Source organism: Hemibagrus wyckioides, linkage group LG26 (assembly GCF_019097595.1).
Source record: "Hemibagrus wyckioides isolate EC202008001 linkage group LG26, SWU_Hwy_1.0, whole genome shotgun sequence".
NCBI classification, from domain to species: domain Eukaryota; kingdom Metazoa; phylum Chordata; class Actinopteri; order Siluriformes; family Bagridae; genus Hemibagrus; species Hemibagrus wyckioides.
Genome location: NC_080735.1, coordinates 14,305,935 through 14,328,442, shown reverse-complemented (window position 1 = coordinate 14,328,442; position 22,508 = coordinate 14,305,935). Strand labels below are relative to the sequence as shown.

At 40.5% G+C, this 22,508-nt stretch overlaps 3 protein-coding genes across 7 annotated transcripts in view; all 3 read left to right on the top strand.

Moving 5' to 3' along the window:
* The window catches only part of ubac2 (UBA domain containing 2), a 28,034-nt gene extending 24,092 nt beyond the window's left edge, over positions 1–3,942 (top strand). For all 3 annotated transcript variants that reach the window (XM_058379855.1, XM_058379854.1, XM_058379856.1), the window contains one exon: positions 1,697–3,942. In XM_058379855.1, the coding sequence (XP_058235838.1) occupies positions 1,697–1,804 (108 nt within the window). In that variant the 3' untranslated portion in view covers positions 1,805–3,942. The remainder of the gene's footprint in view (positions 1–1,696) is intronic.
* A 1,906-nt stretch (positions 3,943–5,848) lies between these two features.
* On the top strand, positions 5,849–15,063 carry tra2b (transformer 2 beta homolog). Of its 3 annotated transcripts, XM_058379851.1 has the most exons (9): positions 5,998–6,136; positions 8,219–8,485; positions 8,790–8,929; positions 11,259–11,406; positions 12,046–12,234; positions 12,316–12,431; positions 13,098–13,244; positions 14,405–14,478; positions 14,708–15,063. In XM_058379851.1, the coding sequence occupies exons 4-9, from the start codon at positions 11,374–11,376 to the stop codon at positions 14,716–14,718; spliced, it is 570 nt and encodes a 189-aa protein (XP_058235834.1). In that variant the 5' UTR covers positions 5,998–6,136; positions 8,219–8,485; positions 8,790–8,929; positions 11,259–11,373; the 3' UTR covers positions 14,719–15,063. The 3 variants fall into 3 exon arrangements, with proteins under 3 accessions (XP_058235832.1, XP_058235834.1, XP_058235833.1); XM_058379849.1 differs by lacking the exon at positions 8,219–8,485 and having other exon boundaries at positions 5,849–6,136; XM_058379850.1 differs by having other exon boundaries at positions 5,999–8,485.
* A 2,517-nt stretch (positions 15,064–17,580) lies between these two features.
* Positions 17,581–22,508, top strand: part of igf2bp2b (insulin-like growth factor 2 mRNA binding protein 2b) — a 58,358-nt gene continuing 53,430 nt past the window's right edge. The window contains exons 1-2 of the mRNA XM_058380378.1: positions 17,581–18,158; positions 19,586–19,646. Coding sequence (XP_058236361.1) covers positions 17,981–18,158; positions 19,586–19,646 — 239 coding nt within the window. The 5' untranslated portion in view covers positions 17,581–17,980. The remainder of the gene's footprint in view (positions 18,159–19,585; positions 19,647–22,508) is intronic.

Sequence of the window (22,508 nt, the reverse complement as noted above, 5' to 3'; positions counted from 1 at the left end):
TTGTCCATTTTTCCTGCTTCTAACACATCAACTTTGAGAACAAAATGTTCACTTGCTGCCTAATATATCCCACCCACTAACAGGTGTCATGATCAACATATATTCATTTATATATTTAATATTCATTTCAGTGGTCATAATGTTGTGCCTGATCGGTGTATCTTCGTTATAGCTTCGTGTAACAGAGCAGGTTTGCAAAACAATTAAACAATGTATTCAGCATCCATCTTGAATTTTGGAATTGTGCGATTGTTTGAAAACAAGTGACACTCTAAATGACTTAAGAAAACAAAGCTCAAGATTATAGTGTATAGGATGGAAAAAGGAGCCACAGCACCTCTGCTACAGACGGCCAATAGCGTGAGTAGAATTATAGTGACGTCTGAGGACCTACATCTTCCTGAGTTACTTCAACTCACACTTTCAAAATGTGCCTGTGTGGTGTTCTTGCTTTATTTCCTCCCAACAGAGACTGATGCTACTCTTTAGTTTGTGACATCCAGTATCAGTGTGTTCACTAACAGACACTTTAAAAGCACCCCTGGAAAAGAACATCTGCCGAAATAACGTCAATGGAAATTTTCTGTTTCCTCGAGAAATTTTGTTCTTAGAGTCAGGATCGTCTGGTTTATAAGTGTAGGTTTTGAAATGTGGTTTGGTGTGTGTGTGTGTGTGTGTGTGTGTGTGTGTGTGTGTGTGTGTGTGTGTGTGTGTGTGTGTGTGTGTGGTTTTAATTCTGAGAAAATGTGGTGGTGCAGCAGCAAAATCAGCGCTGTCCAATTCTGTCTATAAAGGGCTGACATGGGTGCAGGTTTTTATTGCAGTCAGACAGGAAGCGCACGATTCCACCTGTTTAATCACGGCTCGGTGAAGAGCTCGGCTTAAAGTAGACTCAAGTGTGGCCTCTGCTTCGTCTCCTTTCTGGAGAACACTGGACACATATGAATTAATACTGTATGGTCTCTCAAATCTTTAACATCGGGAGAATTCAATAACTCTTTCTTGTCTACCTTCCTTTTTGTTTTCCTTTCCTTCCTTCCTTTCTCACTCCTTCCTTCCTTCCTCCTCACTCTTTCTTGCCTACCTTCCTTTTTGTTTTCCTTTCCTTCCTTCCTTTCTCACTCCTTCCTTCCTTCCTTCTTTCCTCCCTCCTTCCATACTTCCTTCCTTCCTTCTTTCCCTCCTTTCTCACTTTCCTTCCTTCCTCCTCACTCTTACCTTCCTTTTTTTTCCTCCTCACTCTTTCCTTCCTTTCTTTCTCCTCACTCTTTCTTGCCTACCTTCCTTTTTGTTTTCCTTTCCTTCCTTCCTTTCTCACTCTTTCCTTCCTTCCTCACTCTTCCTTGCCTACCTTCCTTTTTGTTTTCCTTTCCTTCCTTCCTTTCTCACTCTTTCCTTCCTTCCTTCCACCCTTTCTTCCTTCCTCCTTCCATACTTCCTTCCCTCCTTTCTCACTCTTTCCTTCCTTTCTCCTCATTCTTACCTTACTTTCTTTCTCTTCACTCTTTCATTCCTTCCTAACCCTAACCCTCTTTGATTTCTTCCTTTCTCTTCACTCTTTCCTTCCTTCCTTCCTTCCTTTTTTCCTTCCTCCCTCCTCAATTTTTCCTTCCTTCATTCCTCCTCACTCCTTCCTTCCTTCCTTCCTTCCTCCTCACTCTTTCCTAAATTTGGCTTCCATTCTCTTGACATCCAGGTGGCAAGGCTGATGGAGATGGGTTTCTCCAGAGTGGATGCCCAGGAAGCTCTCCGAGCATCCAACAACGACATCAACATGGCCACCAACTTCCTGCTCCAGCACTGAGGCTGAGCATCACAGGGCGAAGCAGAGGGCGGAGGAGACGGAAACGGAGCTGCAGCGACTGGAAAACACGACACGCGGACCACCACCACGTTGGAAAACTGGAAAAGTAAAGAACTCTCTGAAGCTTGTGCTGTCACGTCCTCTTAAATTGCTCTGTGATTGGGTGATGAGGAGCTGCTGAAGCTGCTGCTGTTGCTACCGTTTCCTGCCGACTTCAGCAGAATAAAGCCAAGACGGTGACGGAGGACGGCGCAGCGTTCTCTCAGGGCTTGTGTTCTCTAGCCTCGTTGTCCCTCTACAACCTCAGCACTGCACATTCTTATTAATAAGCCCGGGTGGTGCCGATAATGATGATGATGATGATGATGATGATGTGAAAGCTATGTGATTGAAGAGTCTTAAAAGGAAATCAAGGCCTAAAAGACTCATATTTAGACATAATTTTGGACTAATGTGTTTGAAGAATTTTACATTCATGGGACTATAAAAAATAATTACTATTTGCACAATTTTTCCTTCGCCATGTTTCATAGTTTTGGGCAGGAGGCTAATGTAGACATGTAATAGAAGTCAAAGTCACCCAAAATCTTTTTGGAGTTAGCCCACCCTTTGCAGCTATAACAGCTTCAACTCAAGGTCTGGCTCTCAGTCTCCGCTCTAATTCATCCCAAAGGTGTTCTATCAGGTTGAGGTCAGGACTCTGTGAAGTTCCTCCACACCAAACTCACTCATCCATGTCTTTATGGACCTTGCTTTGTGCGCTGGTGTGCAGTCATGTTGGAACAGGAAGGGGTCATCCCCAAACTGTTCCCACAAAGCTGGGAGCATGAAATTGTCCAAAATGTCTTGGTAAGAAGCTGAAGCATTAAGAGTTCCTTTCACTGGAACTAAGGGGTCGAGCCCAACCCCTGAAAAACAACACCTGAATTCAGTGATTTGGAGGGGCGTCCCAAAACTTTTGGCAGAATAGTGTATCTTTTACCCAGTGAGGTATGTAGTGTACCATTAATGCTTTCATTAAGTGGTCTATTTCCAGCTGAAAATGAGTACAAAACAAAGGTCACACACTCTTCCCAAATCTGCACATCCCAAAGTTTGAAAAAAGATTTTGACACAAAAGTCTGGTTATTGTTGTGAATATACATTGATCAGGCATAACATTATGACCAGTGAGAGGTGCCGTGAATAACACTGTTGATCTCCTCATCATGGCACCTGTTAGTGGGTGGGATATATTAGGCAGCAAGTGAACATTTTGTCCTCAAAGTCGATGTGTTAGAAGCAGGAAAAATGATCTGAGCGAGTTTGACGAAGGGCCAAATTGTGATGGCTAGACCACTGGATCAGAGCGTCTCCAAAACTGCAGCTCTTGTGGGGTGTTCCTGGTCTGCAGTGGTCAGTATCTAAAAAACTATAGATCTTAGAACTTACAGGATTTAAAGGATCTGCTGCTAACATCTTGGTGCCAAGATGGACCTGAAAGGGTCAGGGCTGTTTACAATACAATATTGGTCATAATGTTATGGCTGATCGGTGTATAGCGGTAGAGTAAATGTAATGTTGAAGCTGAACAATATTGAAGCATGAAGATTTGGGTTTGTATTTACGGAAATGATACTGGGTGACAAACCTACATTATTTGCTACATTATCCTCATAGCAGAGAGAGAGAGAGAAGCAGATATGTTCTGCTAAAAGAGGAATCGTGTACATTTTGTTCTTCACCAAACAGTCCCTTGAAAACAAAGCCTTTGGAATAATGGATATGTTTTCAAGGGCTCTCTTATCGTTGCTGATGTGACATAACCAGCCTGATGATAATAATTAGCATGTAATTATTCAATATTAATTAATAACCATTTAATCAACCCAAAAATCTCTTCTGTAACCATCCGCCTCACACCACGACCAGTTCATTAGAAATATCAGTCTCTTAGGCCTCACCTTCCGAAACTTGGTGATATTTTACTAGAAATCTTGAACTTTTAGATTATAAATTTAAAGTCTACTGTTTTTATAAGATCATAAATTTGTCAAGAGCACTTAGAAATGTCAAAGCAACGCCTGGACACATTCATGCAAAAGACTTTGGGGTGAAATACATCATCTCTAATTAATAAAAACGACTAAGGAAGAAAATGTCAGACAGCGGATATTTTTCAGAGGAGCGAAGTGTAAAACTGCATCGACTCGATATATTTCACCAAACTATCCCTTTAATCCCGTGCTAGGACGGCTATCCAGGACAGCTGGCGTTGAGATAATGATAATGATCCATGGTGAGAATTCGACACTGGTTGTGTTTCTTATTCTAACAAGATGATGTTGGAGATGGTGCTGTTGGAAGTTTCACTCAAAACACGATGTATTGTTGTTATTATTATTACTGCAATAATATGGGATTCTGAGCAGATGTTAAATGTCCTCTATGAAGTATTGTACAGCCACTGACCATATTTTCTGTAAATTGCTATTTAAAGGTACGTCGCTGATGATCTTTCTCGTTGCTCTCTTTGGATGAGATCTAGTTCTGGACAACATTTTGAAATGTTTAAGTATACATGTTATTTATTGTGAAGGCTCTCTTTGTGATTTCATGTTTGTAATTCTCCTTAAAAAAAAGAAAAAAGGTCCACTGATGGTCATCTGGTCCTCCACCATATTTTTTTTTGTGTGTGTGTGATTACCATGCTCCTGTTTTGCTAATATGTAGCAGTGGGTATGCTGCTGTAACAAACCATTAAAATCTCCAAAATTAAACCTACCTCTCCTTTACTAAGGCTGTGAAGACTCGTTGCTTTACCTCATTTCATCACTGAGATAAATCTCCATTAGTTACTGTTGTACTGAGAACAGCGCCTCTCTCTCTTTAATTAGGAAATACTGACACCTAGTGGGCATTTAATGATACTGCAGAATTTAGAGGTGGGCGGGGTGACTTTTTACCATAATCACATCAGCTCGTGAATTTAGTTTCACTCGTGTGATGGCATGATATACCTTTTCTATATATATATATATATATTTTTATTATTATTCAACAAATGCTGTCCTGTAGTGTCCATATCAGGCATAATATTATGACCACTGAGAGGTGAAGTGAATAACACTGATGATCTTCTTATCATGGCACCTGTTAGTGGGGGGTTAGTTAGGCAGCAAGTGAACATTTTGTCCTCAAAGTTGATGTGTTAGAAGCAGGAAAAATGGACAAGAGTAAGGATTTGAGTGAGATTGATGAAGGGCCAAATTGTGATGGCTAGACGACTGGATCAGAGCCTCTCCAAAACTGCAGCTCTTGTGGGGTGTTCCCAGTCTGCAGTGGTCAGTATCTATCAAAAGTGGTCCAAGGAAGGAACAGTGGTGAACTGGCGACAGGGTCATGGGCGGCCAAGGCTCATTGATGCACATGGGGAGTGAAGGCTGGCCCGTGTGATCCGATCCAACAGATGAGCTACTGTTGCTCAAATTGCTGAAGAAGTTAATGCTGGTTCTGATAGAAAGGTGTCAGAATACACAGTGCATATTAGGCACAATATTAGGCAGGTGGTCATAATGTTATGCCTGGTTGGTGTAAGGATTGCAAACAGCTTAACATGCAGGTAGGGAGGAGGGATGGAAGGAGGAAAGGATGAGAGAAAACTGAAGAAAGATTGAGAAATAGAGAAGGATGGAAGGCAGAAGGAAGAAAGGAATGAGAAAGATAACCAAAAGGAAAACAAGAACAAAAAAATAAGAAAGCAAGGCTAGAAGAAGAAGAAAAAACAACAAGGATGAAAGAAAAAAATGACAAATGAAGAATAAAAAAAAGGCAGACAGGAAGGAAGAAAAAAGAATGAAAGAGAAAGACAGGAAGAAGTCAGTGAAGGTAAGGGCAGAAAGAGGGGTGAAAAGAAAGAAAAACCAAAAAAGGATGTATAATATACAAAGCAATAGAATACAGTATGAGAAATTTAAAAAATATATATGAAAAGAAAATATTCTATATGGCGCACGCGCACTGTGTGTAATTTACACGCCTGAGCAGTAGATGCCAGTGTCAATAATAAAAGCCGCCATCATGTCTTCCCCGAGACGCCCTCCAGATAAAACCCGCCTTCTACGCGCTGATTGGCTCAACGTGCACCAAACGACACGTATTATCCAATCAGCGAGCGGCTCGTCACGCGATTACCTCGTGCAGGCGCGCGCGCGCAGACGGCGGAGCTTCAGGACACAGCTAGCTGGCTGCTCGGTTTGTAGCGCGAGGAGATTGTGTTTAATTTTGTCTGCTTGTTCATTTACAGATACAGATACCGCCATGAGCGACAACGAGAAGGAGTTTGTGGTCAAAGTACGTAAGGATAATGTGTTTTTTCCCCCCCGAGTAAAATATCCTTTTGAACGTCGTGTTCAGGAAAAGTGCGTTGAAATAATTGTTAGCGTGATGCTGCTAGCTAATAAGCGGAATCTATTGTGAAGCACTTTAGCATTTTTAGCAAGCTGGCTAATTAGCTACGGCAATCCGCTGCTCGTTATTCCAGCTAACGTGTCGCTGTTCTATATTTAGCAGTTTATCGTCAATATTCATCACGGCGCCGAAGGCCTAGCGATGTAGCTTATTAGCTTAGCTTAGCTTAGCTAGTCTGTATTGTGAGGTGTATGTAAAGCACAGCCTGGGCCTGCTCGTGGCGCTAACTCAATTGGCGGAATACCATATTCTAAATCGGCCCACAATCGAGTGCACGAGATTAGGCGTGGAAGCCATAATGCTGTGTACTACGTAGGGTGCCTATGTAGGGAGCAGATGGCGGTTTGGTATTCGGCTCTGCTTCAGTTACCGATAGGAACAGCGGCACATGTTTAACACGGAATGTTGCAGATAATGTCAAATAAATGTTATGTTTATACCATACATTTTTCAAAATGTCTTTTAGTTGTCGTTTATCACAGTGATTGTTAGTTATCAGCGAAAAAATATTAATATAAAAAAGATGTATATGTAGGTTAGTAAACACGTGGTTGCGTCATTTAAAGGTTAAATATATAACCCGATTTAAATAAAAAATAAATAAAAACATGCCTGATCTGATTTAAAAGGCATATAAACCCTAATTTAGTCCTTTTTATTTTCACAGTGAAATATTTATTTTTGTAAATCAAATTGTTGTGTTTCGTTTTGGGGAAAACATTTTTTCCTAATGACTGAATATATAGTAAAGGGACTGTGGGGAAAACAACAGTGCCTTAAAGGGAAATGTGTTTTTCTTTAAGCTAGTGTTCATTTATAAGGGAAGAAAAATCGCGTTAATGATAACTCGTAAAAGTAACAGTGCTTTGCTATTTTCCCTGAGCAATCCAGAAATTTATTTTGGCCGATCAGAATTCATTTTGGGTTAAGAATTAAAGGAAAAGTCCACCCTGATCCATGACAAATCCTGCACTAATTCGTATTGTGTGTTGTATTTCTTTGCTGTGGGATTTGAGGGGTTTCAGTGACGTCACATGGGGGGGGGCATTGTTATTGCTAGCGCAGTTAAAGTTTAACAGAGGGGGTCACACGATTTGTACTGCGCAAGCGCGGAAATGCATCTCCTCCTCGTCTCGATTCGATTTATTTATACGGCAGGTATTTATAATTACTACTTAATGTAATGCTATAAAGTGTTGTACAATATATAAAGTGAACAAATTGTCTTTCCGGTACGGATCAAGTAGTGACAAGAAGAAACATTTATATAGTCATATAAAGGTGACGGTTTAGATCAGAGACCAGAAAGGCAAGACCCCTTATTTGTTCGCATTTTTTAACAGCATTTGTAGACATCCTGGACACAGGGAATTTTGAGCTTGAAGGCCCAGAAGCCTAACAGTTAGAGCCAAGACTCTCTGCTAATTAGTGATCTACAAGGGGATGAGGAGAAATAGTGTCCAGGGTAGTATTAGCCCAGAGGATAAGCTTTGGAAGCTGGTCTGTTTGAGGACATGAGAGAGCTGGACAGACTAAAGCAGCGCCGCATCACGCTCGTTTGGTAGATAAGAAGCCAGGACTGAATCCTAGTGGATAGGGCAGTGTTTAAAAATAGCCAACATGTTGATGGATTATGTTGGAATTTTTTTTAAAAAAAAGGGTCAATTTTTGCAACATAAATGACTAAATATTCAGGGTGGATTTTTCCTTTAATCAGGGGTAAATTGGGTGGTCCAGTATAACTCTGGTTAGAATAAGATTCATCACTGTTTAGATAAGTGACTTGTTTGATCTGTTATTACATTTCTAAATATTTTTTTTTAGCTAGTGTAACTTGTAAACTTTGTGTATTGGCCTATAATCGTCTCTCAATGGACTTTTTTTTTTCTTTTCTGAACTGATGTTACATTTTCACCCACATGCCTACTACACGGACTTTACCCTTTTCTTGTTTTTCCTATTAAGGTTAAGATGGGAAGAATGAAAAAGGTGGCCGAAGTCGAATGTTGTGTTAAATGAGGCTGAATTTTGCGAGTGCATGCTAATTCTGTGTGGCCAGAAGTTCTGAGAAGTTCCCCTCATGTAGAGTGTTGTCACTTTGGAAGCAATGAATGGTTGAAGATGAAGTACAGAAGTCAGAATAAGAAACTGAAGAAAGAAGAACAGAATGTTGGTTGAAGTTATGAAGTTAATCTCAGAAGTGTTCGGGTGGATAAGATGAAAGAGGGCTAAGTAATGTGCATTAGTCTGTTTTTGTCTGAATATCAACTCTCTTTCATTAAAGTTTGCATGCTACTCTTTCTGTCATAAAGACAACGCATTGTAAACGATATCCTAATGTTAGTCAGTGTTTTGCTTAAAAAAAAAAAATAAAAAAAAAATTCTTCATGATGCAATGGATTTAAAAACCAACTCCAGCTTTAACAAGTCTGTTTTTCAAAATGATTAAGCCAATAATAGGTCTGGGGTCATGACTTGATGCATGGGAAGTTCTTGCTCTGTTTCTTTTGTGCTCATTTGGTTTGGATTTGTGCAGGAGTCCCGCTCTCGGAGTGTGAGTCCCAGAGGCTCTGTGAAGTCAACCAGCAATTCACCAGGAAGATCTAAGGATGGTTCTCACCGCTCTCGCTCCCGATCCAAATCCCGCTCCAGGTCCAGGTCGAAGTCCAGGTCCAGGTACGGTTCTTTCTTTACCTTTACTGAAATGTCATGTGCCTGCAAGTGGAGGCTAATGGGGTTTTGCAGTCTCCATTGAGCTAACAAGTTAATTGATCTGTTTATATTCATGGCAGTAATGAATGTATAAAGAGCAAGATTTATATATTGGATGTTTAATGTTAACTGCTCATTAAAAATTAAGGTACACTAATATTGCCATAAGTTTTAGGACATTGAATTCAGAGGTTGGGCTCGCCCCCTTAGTTCCAGTGAAAGGAACTCTTAATGCTTCAGCATACCAAGACATTTTGGACAATTTCATGCTCCCATCTTTGTGGGAACAGTTTGGTGATGACCCCTTCCTGTTCCAACATGACTGTACACCAGTGCACAAAGCAAGGTCCATAAAGACATGGATGAGTGAGTTTGGTGTGGAGGAACTTCACAGTCCTGACTTCACAGTCTTCAACTTCTTCAGTCTTCAACTTCACAGTCCTGAACCTCTAGAACACCTTTGGGATGAATTAGAGCGGAGACTGCGAGCCAGACCTTCTCTCCCAACATCAGTGCCTGACCTCACAAATTCACTTCTAGAGGAATGGTCAAAAATTCCCATAAACACACTCCTAAATAGGGCTGGGCGATCTGGCAAAATATCTCATCACGATTTTTTCCCCCATATTGGTCGATCTCGATTTTTTTCGATCTATCTTTTCTTTAAAAATAAACAAAGCTTTATAAATAAACATATAGTAATAAGTACTGTTGCAATAATTAGGATCAAGAGTGTATCATCTTAATTATTATTATAATAATTAGGATATCATCTTAATTAAGAGGTGGCTTTGACCATGTTTGCGGCATTGTCAGTTGTTATGCAGACCTGACGATCCTCTAAGACCCCAGGACAACAAATCATCTTCCAGCCCCTGGCTTATTATGTCACCAGTATGATCCTCTGGGAAATAGTGTTTGCAAACACCTGCCCTGTAAAGGGCTGAGATGTCCGACTGGACCAAATGTCTGTAATTGTAGCAAAATAGGTTACATTCTGGAGCTCACGTTCATGTTTTGCCCGACGTGCGTCATATAGGTGAGGCAGTGTGGGAGAAGTACTTTCTGCCAGGGAGTTCATATCTGCTGTCCAACACTTTGATTCATTTTTTTTAAACCCGTCCTTTTCCATGTTTATCATAAGGTGTGATGGCAGCAAACGACGACACTATTGACTGCTGGTGTTGTGAAGCACTGCTAGCGCTAGCAAAGCTAACGTTAGCACTCGCACTGTTAGACGGAAACGAGGAGGTAGCGTTAGCTGTGGTAGAGACAGCACGGTTTTTCATTTTCTTTGTGTTCATAAGGGTGGTATCTTTTGAGGTGATTAAACAGGTTGGTTGTATTACTTGTCTTTAACACTGACCGCTGACATATTTTACAGACTGGTTTGATCTACTCTGTGTCCGTTTTCAAATAACCAAATAATTTCCATACTACTGAAGTAGCCTGGGAAGTTTCATCGACAATGCCGCTGCCCTGAGAGGGTAAAAGGAGTTCGCTCCCATGTTCATCATCACTTCGAATGTCCCCAGCCTCACTCAGCTTGTTCTCGTTTTAGTCCTTTTTAGTGCAGCAAGCTGGCTGGCTAACATTGCCTCCTCTCACACTGTCTCAACAAGTGGGCGGTAACTGTAAACACACGGCAGTGCCCAGCCTTCCCTGATTCCGCTGCGGGGTCTGGCTGCTAGATCTGTCCATATCGAATAAAAAATTCCCTCAGCTTATCGTCAAGATCGACCTGAATGAGAATCGCGATCCAACTTTAAATTTGATCTTTTGCACAGCCCTACTCCTAAACCTTGTGGAAAGCCTTCCCGGAAGATTTGAAGCTGTTATAGCTGCAAAGGGCGGGCCAACTCCATATTACATTCATGTGTATATAAAGGCAGACATCCCAGTTTTAGCCTGACTCGCAGTCTCCGCTCTAATCCATCCCAAAGGTGTTCTATCAGGTTGAGGCCAGTCAAGTTCCTCCACACCAAACTCACTCATCCATGTCTTTATGGACCTTGCTTTGTGCACTGGTCTACAGTCATGTTGAAACAGGAAGGGGTCATCCCCAAACTGTTCCCACAAAGTTGGGAGCATGAAATTGTCCAATATGTCTTGGTATGCTGAAGCATTAAGTGTTCCTTTCAATGAAACTAAGGGATCAAGCCCAACCAATAAAACAATACCTGAGTTTAATGATTTGGAAGAGTGTTCCAAAACTGTTGACAATATCATGTACATTTTTATTTTAGACAGTGATGTTATTTTAATCATGTCCTTTTTTCCCTCCCCCACACAGGTCCCGTTCGCACCGGAGCTCTCGTCGTCGCCATTCCCGCTCACGCTCTCGAAGGCGCCACTCGCGTAGCCGGTCGTACAGCCGAGAGTACCGACGCAGCCGCAGCCACTCACCCATGTCCAATCGCAGACGGCATGTTGGCAACCGGGTATGCACCTTCTGTCTCACGCATGCACGAATCTCTATCCTGCTGCACTTCCTCCTCTCGCACACGCCCAGCCTTTTTTACATCACACTCCACGCCTAGCACAAGTAATATTTGGAACAGCCAGATTTCCCTTAAGAATGGCTGACGTTTGTTTCTGGGCGGTTTTGACACAAGATTGAAGACCTGCTTAGTAAAAATCCAACTTTACTGGTAAGATTAGTGATTGCACAAAGGCAAATGACAGATACAAAACAAACAGCTTATATTGTCTATTGAAACAAATAACACAGACTCTGAAACTAGAGCAGGTTTGAGCTTGGAGCGACTGTCTAAGGTTTCACTCCATTCTCCAGTGAGTGTATCCCAAAAGTATAATAGCATGCAGCCGATCTCCAAGAATTAAAGCCCTCTAGTAGCCAAAAGTGTTTGCATTTTTTTTATATACACATACTGCCATTTTAATCTCCCAAACACTAGCAGCTGTGATTTTCATTGATGCGGGGAACCTCAGTATCAGCCAAATATTAACCTTCTTTAAGGAGAACCAGTTCTCAGACTTGTATAGAAGGGTTTTGTTTTCATTTGAATGCTCTTGGCGAGGTTATAAAATCCCAGTTCTTCTTTGCTATTGTCTTGTAGGCAAACCCTGACCCGAACTGTTGCCTGGGTGTGTTCGGCCTGAGCCTGTACACCACAGAGCGAGACCTGAGAGAAGTGTTCTCCAAATACGGTCCCCTGGCTAGCGTCACCATTGTCTATGACCAGCAGTCTCGCCGCTCACGAGGCTTCGCCTTCGTCTACTTCGAGAACGAAGAGGACTCCAAGGAGGTGTGTGATTGGAGTGTGTTCTAGGAGAACCCTGACTGTTGCTCTAAATATTTTTCTAAAATTTTAGTCTTGCATTTTCAGGCTAAAGAGCAAGCTAATGGCATGGAGCTGGACGGAAGGCGTATCAGAGTGGACTTTTCCATAACCAAGAGACCACACACCCCCACACCTGGGATTTACATGGGACGGCCCACCTAGTGAGTGTACATTACATGTTTCTCACTGATCTAGGACAGGATCCTCAATTTATCTGTGTCATGAGAGGCAATTTTTGCATCAACTCTATTTTTACTGTTCAGTGCTCAGCTGTCTGGGTTGAACAGAAATTGTAATGACATCATTTCGTACCATGGCGTGTTAGACATACAAAGCTGTGGAGGGGTCGCCTATGGACACATTCATAACAGCATGTTTGCTCGTCGAGAGCCTGTAGGGGCTCGTAAAAAGACCAGACTAGCTATGGTGCTGTTCTGTATAGAGCTTCAAATAGTCATGTAACATTTTGGAGTGAAATTGCTGTACTGCAGAATATACCAAGTAGCATTAAACGATCCAGCGTACATTAGTTGATGACATGGAAGTGGAGGAAACCTGGGATTGAGTAGAGTCAGTTTAATAGATTTAATCCAACAACACAGTTGTATACTGTTTGATCTATGTCCAGTACAGGTATATACTGCTTTAAAAGTAGAGAAGAATTCTTTAGACTGTTTGTTGTGAGTCCATAAATATTAACGTCTTTTTAAATAAATTTGGTTTAGCTGAAATTTGGCATTTCTGTACATTTATGCGCGTTTCCTAGGTAAGTACATTTACACCCGTATGTTGATCCTCTGCTTTGTCCTTTCTTCATGTGCAAACAGTGGTGGTGGTGGAGGTGGAGGTGGTGGTGGAGGAAGACCCAGCACATCCTCCAGTCGCTCCAGAGACTATTACGATCGGGGCTACGACCGCGGCTATGATAGAGGATATGACCGTTACGATGATCGGGAATACTACAAATCCTACAGGTCAGTGAGTGCCGTCTGCAGAGCGTCAGCTTTGGTGTAACGTTGACGAAACTTTTAACTTTAAGATTGTGTTCTTGATCGTGGTACATTATGGGACTCGTACAGAAATGTGGGAGTCTGGCTGCCTTTGTGAGAAAATTAAGGCACACACTGTTGTGAAGTTCAAGTTGGGGAGTTAACCATAACTAAAGCCAAAAGTTGAACTAAAACAGTTTGTTACAGGATCATTTTTGATTGTGGAAAATTATGGCCTTTGTTCATTGTTGATATGCTATGTGGCCATAAGTTTGTGGACACACGGTCGTTAACCCTAACTGTTACCACAAAGTTGATATCGGTTGTATAGAATGATTTTGTGTGCTATAGAATTACAATTTGCGTAGTAAGGCTAAAAGGCCCAAAACTGTTTCAGTATAATGATACCCCTGTGCAAGCGAGCTTTGTGAAGACATGGTTTGCCAAGGTTTTAGTGGAAGAACTGTAGTGTCCTCCACAGAGCCCTGATTTCAACCCTAGTTGGTGAATTGGATCATTGACCACACTTAGGCTAACTCCCCAGACCTCACTAATGTTATCCTGGCAGAATGTATACATATTCACACAGCCATGCTCCAAAATTTAGTGGAAGCCCATGTCAGTAGAGTAGAGGATAAGATAAAGGCAAATGGGAACTTGAAATGTTCAGTAAAGACATGTTGCCGTGATGGTCAGGTGTCCACATAATTCTGGCCATCACTCAGACTTGTGCTTTTATATTAATAATGGTGATATCGATGAACCGGTACGATCGTAAATAATGCAAGAAGGCTGCTGTCACTCTCTGTACAAGGACCAAAACGAGTGAATATACACCTGGCTCTTCCTGGTAGAAATAATCCTTTAAAGCTGTGATGCATACTAAACATCTTTTAAACAAAAATACCAGAATGTACATGTCTTGGTGTTTAGTCTTTAATGACTTCTGTTATTCATTAAACACGTACAATTAGGTTACCATGACGATTGCTTTTTCACTTTTTAAGTAGGCCAGCAAAAGCTGTTATATATTTGGTACAGATACAGACGTGTTTAAATTCCTTATTGTTTTGCTTTATATATTCTTTACTTGTCTATCTTGTTTACGTCTTCCTGTGTTGACCTTTTAAACTGTTTTCACATAGGCGCAGGTCTCCTTCACCCTACTACGGTCGCGGCGGCTACAGATCCCGGTCCCGCTCGCGGTCCTACTCCCCAAGTACGTACCACCAAAATCTGTGAAGAAATGTATTTTAGTCCATGACAAGTTTGGGACACTTAGCAGTAATGAGCCATGGGAAAGACTGTAGTGAATATTCTAGAGCTGATAGTCTAGTGGTGACTTCTCTAATCTTAAAAACGTGTGACTAACAAGATGCGTGCATTTTCCTCACATGCCTCCGTCACTGCTGGTATTTGTCCTAATGTCGCTCTCTCTACGTTTACAGGGCGCTACTGAGCGAGTCGGAGGTGCTGCGTGTAAAGGGTGGAGGGGATTCTTGTCTCGTGGATGGAGAATTATGGAAGAAAAGGAGTTTTAAGTTTTGGTGTCTGTTTTTGTTTTTTGATTATTATTTTTTTTGTATTTTAAATGCCATGCATGTTTGATTTAATAGTCTTTATGAGCTGTGCATCTTCTACTTGTGTTAGATTTGGCTTCAGGCCTCGTTTGATGTTTAGCTTGAGGGCGTGTTATGTTGCAATACATCATTGCGTCTCAAAATCCTGAAATCTACACCGTTGGGGGAAATCAGATGTAAATGCATATGTTGTCAATATCCAAGAAATAAACAGTATTTTACAACTCTCTTGTCCTCTTTCTTTGTCTCGGATCGGTTTGTAACAATGACCATGTTTGAGATCTAATACTTATCAGTAGTTTAGTAACAAAAAATGTGAGCGTTGACCTTAACGTTTTATCTGATGGTTTTAATAAGAATTATGTGATGCAAATTAGTCTGTGTTTTTAAAGTTATTTCCCACCATGTTTCCTCTAAATATCAAACATGCTAAACCAAAAAGTTAACCTTTTTTTTTTTAAACCTTGGTCTTCGGATCGAGTTCAGGGGGTGTGTGTATGAGGTGTTACACCTGATGAGATCTTTTGTGGTCCCTTTACACTAGAAAGCAGTGCTGAGGGAGGTGACAATGTGCCTGTATCCGGTTTATGAATCAGTATCACTTTTTTCCCCTTTCTAATGCCTTTCCGAATCATACGAAGATGACTAACCCCGCATGTTTAACTGCAAGATGCAACAACGGTTCCCACGATCACAAGTGTCTATCTGAATAACTTCAATTACAGGTATAGCATTGAGTTTGTAGGATAATAAAAGACAAATATGCAGACCAATGGGAGAGAATATATATAATCAATATACATCATTTTTAATTTGCACTTATTTTTAGATTTTGTCTTACAGGTGTAAAATTACATTACTATTCCATGAAAGGGTTGAGTCAGTACTTCTTGATCCACTGGTACCTGACATTATGGGCAAATTCATTTAAAGTATAATAATAGCGTTTAGATGGGTTTTATAGTAGCAGGTATAGAAAGTTTGGTAAGCCACTGCGGTTTTCTAAAAATAACATGTCCGCATAATAAGTGGATCAAAAAACACGTCTTCCTGGTATGTTTTATTCTTCCAGAAATTGTGAAGCCTTACATCAGCATGTATTTGTGCGTAGTCGCGGCCTGCACTAAAAATACACTACATTGCCAAAAGTTTTGGGACACGCCTCTAAATCATTGAATTCATGGGTTGGGCTTGGACGCTTAGTTCCAGTGAAAGGAACTCGATTCTAATATTTTGGCACACCAAGACGTTTTGGACGATTTCATGCTTTGTGGGAACAGTTTGGGGATGACCCCTTCCTGTTCCAACATGACTGCACACCAGTGCACAAAGCATGGATGAGCGAGTTTGGTGTAGAGTCCTGACCTCAAACTGATAGAACACCTTTAGGATGAATTAGAGAGGAAAGGCCGCCTCGTCCAATATCAGTGCCTGACCTCACAAATACGCTTCTAGAGAAATGATGAAAAATTCCCATAAACCTTGTGGAAAGCCTTCCCAGAAGAGGTGAAGCTGTTATAGCTGCAAAGGGCGGGACGACTCCATATTACATTCATGTGCATGTACGTCCCAAAACTTTTGGCAGTATAGTGTATCCTACATAGCCTAAATTTGCTGTTTCTGGGATTTGATCTTCTTTACTACATTTTAAATGTTAACTTTTCATGTCAGGAGATATATACAGTATATATATGTATGTATATATATATATATATATATATATATATATATACTGCTGTTGCCATCATCAGCTTCCTTGACTGGAGCCAACTTTAGAAGAGGTGTGTCCACAAGCACACGTTCTTCTTCCTGCTATATCCCTCCCTTTTCCCCGGTAATGGGGAACACTGTACGCGTACTGAAGCGAGTAAGACTCTGGTGCTCCACTGTAGCTCTGTTTACAAGCCCAGATGTGTGGAACATGGCTGATGTTTCTCAGGCAGCCTGCATAACTGTGTATGTACTCCACTAACCTGATCTCATGTAAATAAGCATCCTGGCCTGAAACTTGTCTTGGATAGGCCTACATCAGGTTGTGGACTATTTCCGTAGTGCAATATAGTATCTCGGACCTCCTACACTACCCAGAATGCATTGCGCAACAAGGACGTGCTGTGATGCGCTTTCCAGTTAATGTTAAAAAAAAAAAAAAAATCACAACCCACCCTCAGAGCAAAGAGTTTTCTTTCTTCTTATTATTATTATTTAAAAAAAATTATTTATTTATTTATTTATATTGTAATGAAGTTCACCTCCACCAGGACTGTTTTTTCCCCCTTCTTATCCAGGTGTTTAAAATAAAATGCACTTTGACAAAAGAAATAACATTTATTTTAGGTGTGCGTGTGTGTGTGTGTGTGTGTCCCTGTTGTTTTTTAGTAACAATAAAACAACAGTGAATGCCATCCCAAAGCAAACTTATATCTAATATGTCAGTCTGGAAACAAACATGATTACCATGGAGACAGTTATGTTTGTGTGGTTTTTGTTTGTTTTGTTTGGAGCAGCTCGGCTATAGGATCCAGGTGTGTTACAGAGGTGTGTCCTCGAGCACACTGCCCTTCTCTTCTTCCTGCTGTGTTTTATTGTCGCTCCGCAGGTTCGGGTCCGATTGAATGACTGTAATAGAAAGGCATCTCATTCTCGGCGCGCGAGCGTTTTATCCAGTGGGCGGGGCTTAACCGGAGTGACGTTGGGACATTTCTTTCCCTTTTTTTTCTTTTTTCTTTCCTTTAAAAAAAATAAAAGAAAACCTTTTCAGTCAAGTGATTTACACACACAGGGAGAAGAAGAAGAAGTTGATGCCGTTGGGGGGGTGGAAGGTTCTACCGACCGGAACCGACTGATCATTTTATCATTTCATTTCCTTCTCGGGATTTTGTTCTGTCGCACCTCCACAGCCTTAAATCGCGTGTTTGTGTGTGTGTGTGAGAGCGAGTGTGTGTGTGTGTGTGAGAGTGAGTGAGAGAGAGTGTGTGTGTGTGTGAGTGAATGTGAGAGAGAGAGAGAGTGTGTGTGTGTGTGCGCGCGTGCGTGCGTGCGTGCAGTGCGTGTTTTTCTTTCTGTCTTTCTTTCCTTTTTGTGTGTGTGTGTGGCTGTTGTTGTTGCTGCTGCTGTTAATTTCCGTTCCGTGTTTGGATCATGAATAAACTGTACGTGGGGAACCTGAGTCCCTCGGTCACAGTGGACGACCTGAAGCGGCTGTTCGGCGAGCGCCAGCTGCCCGTCAGCGACCGGACCGTCTTACTGAAGTCCGGCTACGCTTTCGTTGATTTTCCTGACCAGAAGTGGGCCATAAAAGCCATTGAAACGCTGTCAGGTAAGCTGATTGTTCTTTTATTATTTTTTATTTATTTTTTTATTTTTTATTAAATTACAAAAAAAAAAGCTTGACACCTGAATACCGTCTCTTCATGATCTTTTAGTCTGAACAGAAAATGTAACATCTATATTTATATCTAATTCTATATCTATACATATACACACACACACGCACATATATATATATATATATATATATATATATATATATATATATATATATATATATATATATATATATATACAAATGCACGAGCCTAGAAGGCTTGCTGGTCCAGCGCGCGCTATCACGGCAGCTATCCTCAGGCTTATCTGTTCAAATCTGACATGATGTACACAAGTTCACTTCAATTGTCTCAGGATTAACACCCAGACCGGAGGGCACGGGAGCAGTCTTCTACCTCGGGTCCAGTTGTTTGTTTTTGTTTTGTTGTTGTTGTTGTTGTTGATTTCTTTCTTTTTTTTCTTTCTTTCTTCTTTTTTTTTTTGCTTTAATGCCACACGTTTCTCTCGGGCTGGTCCGAGTAATGTGCTGGAGCGCCGCGTGCATGGCATCGCTATTTTTTCGGTCATTTTTTGTCGCGAATTTTCTGAGGCGAGCTCGCGGGGGGAAAAGCCCCGGCCACGGCACGGACCCCTAGCCCCAACGCCCAGCTAGGTTTCTACGAGGTGGCCTGACCATAGGTGATGTCCAAGTGACGGAAAGCGGCGAGAAGCGGACGGTGAGGTTTTATGAGGGGCGGCGAGGGCGAGTGTCAAAGTGAGCGGCGTGCTGCTTATTGTAGGCCCATCTAAATGAACCCAGTGCACTTCTGTAAAGGGAAATAAAACTCACAAGCTTCCCACAAGCAACAAACAAACACGTCCTGATCACAAAGCTGCCACAAAAGTCTACCATATATATATATATATATATATATATATATAAAAAAAATTTTATTCAGGCTAATACGCTAAGTTAGATTCAGGATTAGATGTTCTTGTGGACTCCATGCTTCCTTCTGAGGGAGTGAATTGACGCCTATGAGAAGCAAAAGCGTGGCCCACTTCTGGATGTTTTCTTTTTTTCTTTTTTTTTTTAATAGGTTTATCCTGGCCTCCAAACATCAATAGTTGTAGGATTTAAACGATTATAACCTCTTGCTGTTGTTCCCCCCGCCCCAACCTTAGTATAATCTATATATCACGAAACACCACTCCGTTTAAAGCTGAAATTATTCCACACCTACGTATATATACATATATATACATATATCTTTACGTATCTTCAACACGTCTTTGTGTTTTTTTCAGGTTGAATTTAAATATGCATCATTCGCACTCCGTCTATATGCATGCTACTAAAATGCTGCTTTATTATATATTTATATATATATTTATATATATTTATATATATATCTTTTTTTTTTTTTACTTTTCTCGTAGGGAAAGCCGAGTTGCACGGAAAGGTGATCGAGGTTGATTATTCCGTTCCCAAGAAATTAAGGTAAAAAAAAATAAAAAATAATAATAATAATAATGAATCAATTTCTGAACACTGCTTGACCATTCCTTATGATTATGTGCTCGTCTTCATTGTGTGCACGAGCCAGGCCTGCTCGTTCTTGTTTGTGTCCAAAATGCTGCCATTATGTAACGGGGGGTGGGGGTGGTGGTGGTGGTGGTGTTGTTTACGGTGTTTCTCCTTCATGCATGTGTTTAAAAAAAAAAAGAATTGCTTACATTCATAACCAGAGCTTATAAGGCTTCGTAACCCTGGCTACATTGTTTATGGTTTTGGAAATCACATAGGCTAGACCTAGTGCTACTTTAGTTACACTTCCTGTGGAAGTAGCCATCTTTCACTTTACACATCTACACACACACACACACACAACTGGTTTGGGCTGATGCAAATGTAACAGTGCTTGATTTTGATCATGAAAATCGTTTTATGTCTTATTTAGACACGTGCTTTGTCCGGCTTGTGTGTGTAACGTGAGATTTATTTAAAAAAAAAAAAAAGAAAGAAAGAAAGAAGAAGAAATAACTACGTTCATAAGTTTCCGTGGACAAAACTGTGTGTGCGAATTTATTTTTGTAAACTTTCCTAAAAAGCACACTCCTACTTTGACCTTTCTGCTTTTATTGAACGCACAAAAAAAAAAACACCACCACTGCAGCCTGAACTGCGTCACGTGACCACCTTTACATTCCTCGCGGGCCCGCCCGCCCTATGGAAAACGCCGTGCAAAAAAAAAAAGAACGTTGGGATTGCCATGGCGACGTCCAAAACCGCTCGGCATACTAGCCTACTAAACAGTATGTGGGGGAAAAAAAAAATAGTACGCGTGCCAGCGTAGGCTCGCGTACTACTTAGTATGCTAGGCCTAAGGGTTCAGACGTATGCGCGTGCCTAGGTTGAGGCCTACGTTATTCTTCTCCCTCAGTGTTATGAAAATACTTCCACCAGTGTGTGCGCGTGTGTGTGTAGTAATTACACACTAGTAGTAGACGGGACGCAGACAAATATGACCGCTGAAAGACGTACATGGGGGGAAAAAACGGGGTTGCCATTTTCTCCTCGTGTAAGTCAGACGAAAATCATTAGGGCCCAAGCCGAGAACTTCCTGAAGCAGAGCCAAATCAGTTCTCGGAAAGCTAAGCATTATGAAGCAAGGTAAATACGTGGAGTTAGATTAGACCGTGTCAGGAATCGGTTTTCGTGTAAAATATATAAAGAGAGAGAGAGAGAGAAGGGAGGCGATGTATATAGGAACACAGCGGAGAGTCCATGTTGTTTAGGCAGCCGCGTAGTTTACGTAGTTAACAGCGTTCCCTATGGACGCTTACGCAAGCCGAGTACAAAGAATACGCCGTGTACGTAATATCCACCACCGCAGGGCTATAGGATGAACTGATTACTGTACGTAAGTTTTAATTTTCACTGCAAGCATAGTTCCTTTCTTTTTCTCCCCCCCCCCTTTCCGCCACATGGATTTTTATACACACACGGAAACACAAAGGAATATTAAACAAATTTTTTAAAAGCACGTATTTATCGGATTAAATAATGCTACGCAGGGTCGTGTTTACATGCTATGCTCGAACAAACCGAATTAGCTTGGTCTCAGTAACGACGAAATTATTTTTAGATTAATTCACGTTAATTTAATATACCTTTTTGTTGTTGTTGTTGTTGTTGTAAAGATGAATTATCCGTGATTTATTTTTTTATTTTTTAAATAACCGAGTGCTATTTACATTTGGAGTAAATATTTTGTTTTAAAAAATAAAAATAAAGGCGAAATTCTGATTGCTTAGCATTCATAATAAATAGTAGAATATGACTGGAATAATGGAAATTATATAATACAAATATATGCTATAAATATGTCATATAAAGCTTTTATTCTAAACATATTTATAAATAGATATAGTTACAGATAAATATATATATATATATATATCTGCAAGAACATACAGATAGCTATGATTTATAATAGTTCTATATAAATAAATTGATTAATTAAAGCTTTGGTGGGTGATTTGAGCCTTTCTGTAACACCATTTCATTTTTATTTTAATTGCAAACAGATTTTACTGCTACATGTCAGTCATTAATAAAGAACCGGTTCAGTGTTTAGTATTTATTTAATCGTTAACTTGATCAGTCTGACACCTGCTGTGTTTACATCTGTTTAGAAAGGTTAAAATAAGAAAAAGGGAAAAAGTTTGTTGTTATGTATGTTGGCGATTTGAAAAGGCTGGTTCGTTCACCTCGGGGGTTTGTTTACACTGCGAATATATCAGATTATTTGAAACAATCAGGGTTACAGTGAAATGTTGTTGTGGCTTTAGAGGTACGCGTGATTAATGTGATTGTCCAGACTTGTTTATCCCACGAATTTACCGTGTTGCTGTCACTGAAACCGGGAAATAATTGTGTGGTTAGTCAACGGTCGACGGATTAGTCAGAGAGAAAAATAATTCCTAGTTGTTGAATTAGAAAGGTTCGAGGAATCTTTTGCACTTCAGCCGATCTGTTTGTTTTGGGTGTGTATGAAGTATTTTATTTTATATAAATATATATATATATGTTTGTTGATGTGAACTAGTTCTAAAGGAAGGATTATGCTTTTGATTATAAATAACTAAAAATTAAACTTAAATTGGTGGTTTGCAGTAAAGGTTGAATTATTTGTCTCGTAGCTTTAGGAAGACATTTTGTTCCATTCTGGTAGTCTATGCATTCAACTTGTTGCTATATTATTTTTATTTATTTATTTGGATTTTATTAGCCTCACACACTTGGCTGGATTGAATCCATCTGTTTAGTCAATTGCTTTGCTTTAGCAATTTCATTTGC

Coding starts and splice junctions, on each gene's coding strand:
- tra2b (XM_058379849.1), top strand. CDS start 5,864: ATGTCTTCCCCGAGACGCCCTCCAGATAAAACCCGCCTTCTACGCGCT. Junction 12,235..12,315: donor ACGAAGAGGACTCCAAGGAG/GTGTGTGATTGG, acceptor TTGCATTTTCAG/GCTAAAGAGCAAGCTAATGG. Junction 13,245..14,404: donor GAATACTACAAATCCTACAG/GTCAGTGAGTGC, acceptor GTTTTCACATAG/GCGCAGGTCTCCTTCACCCT.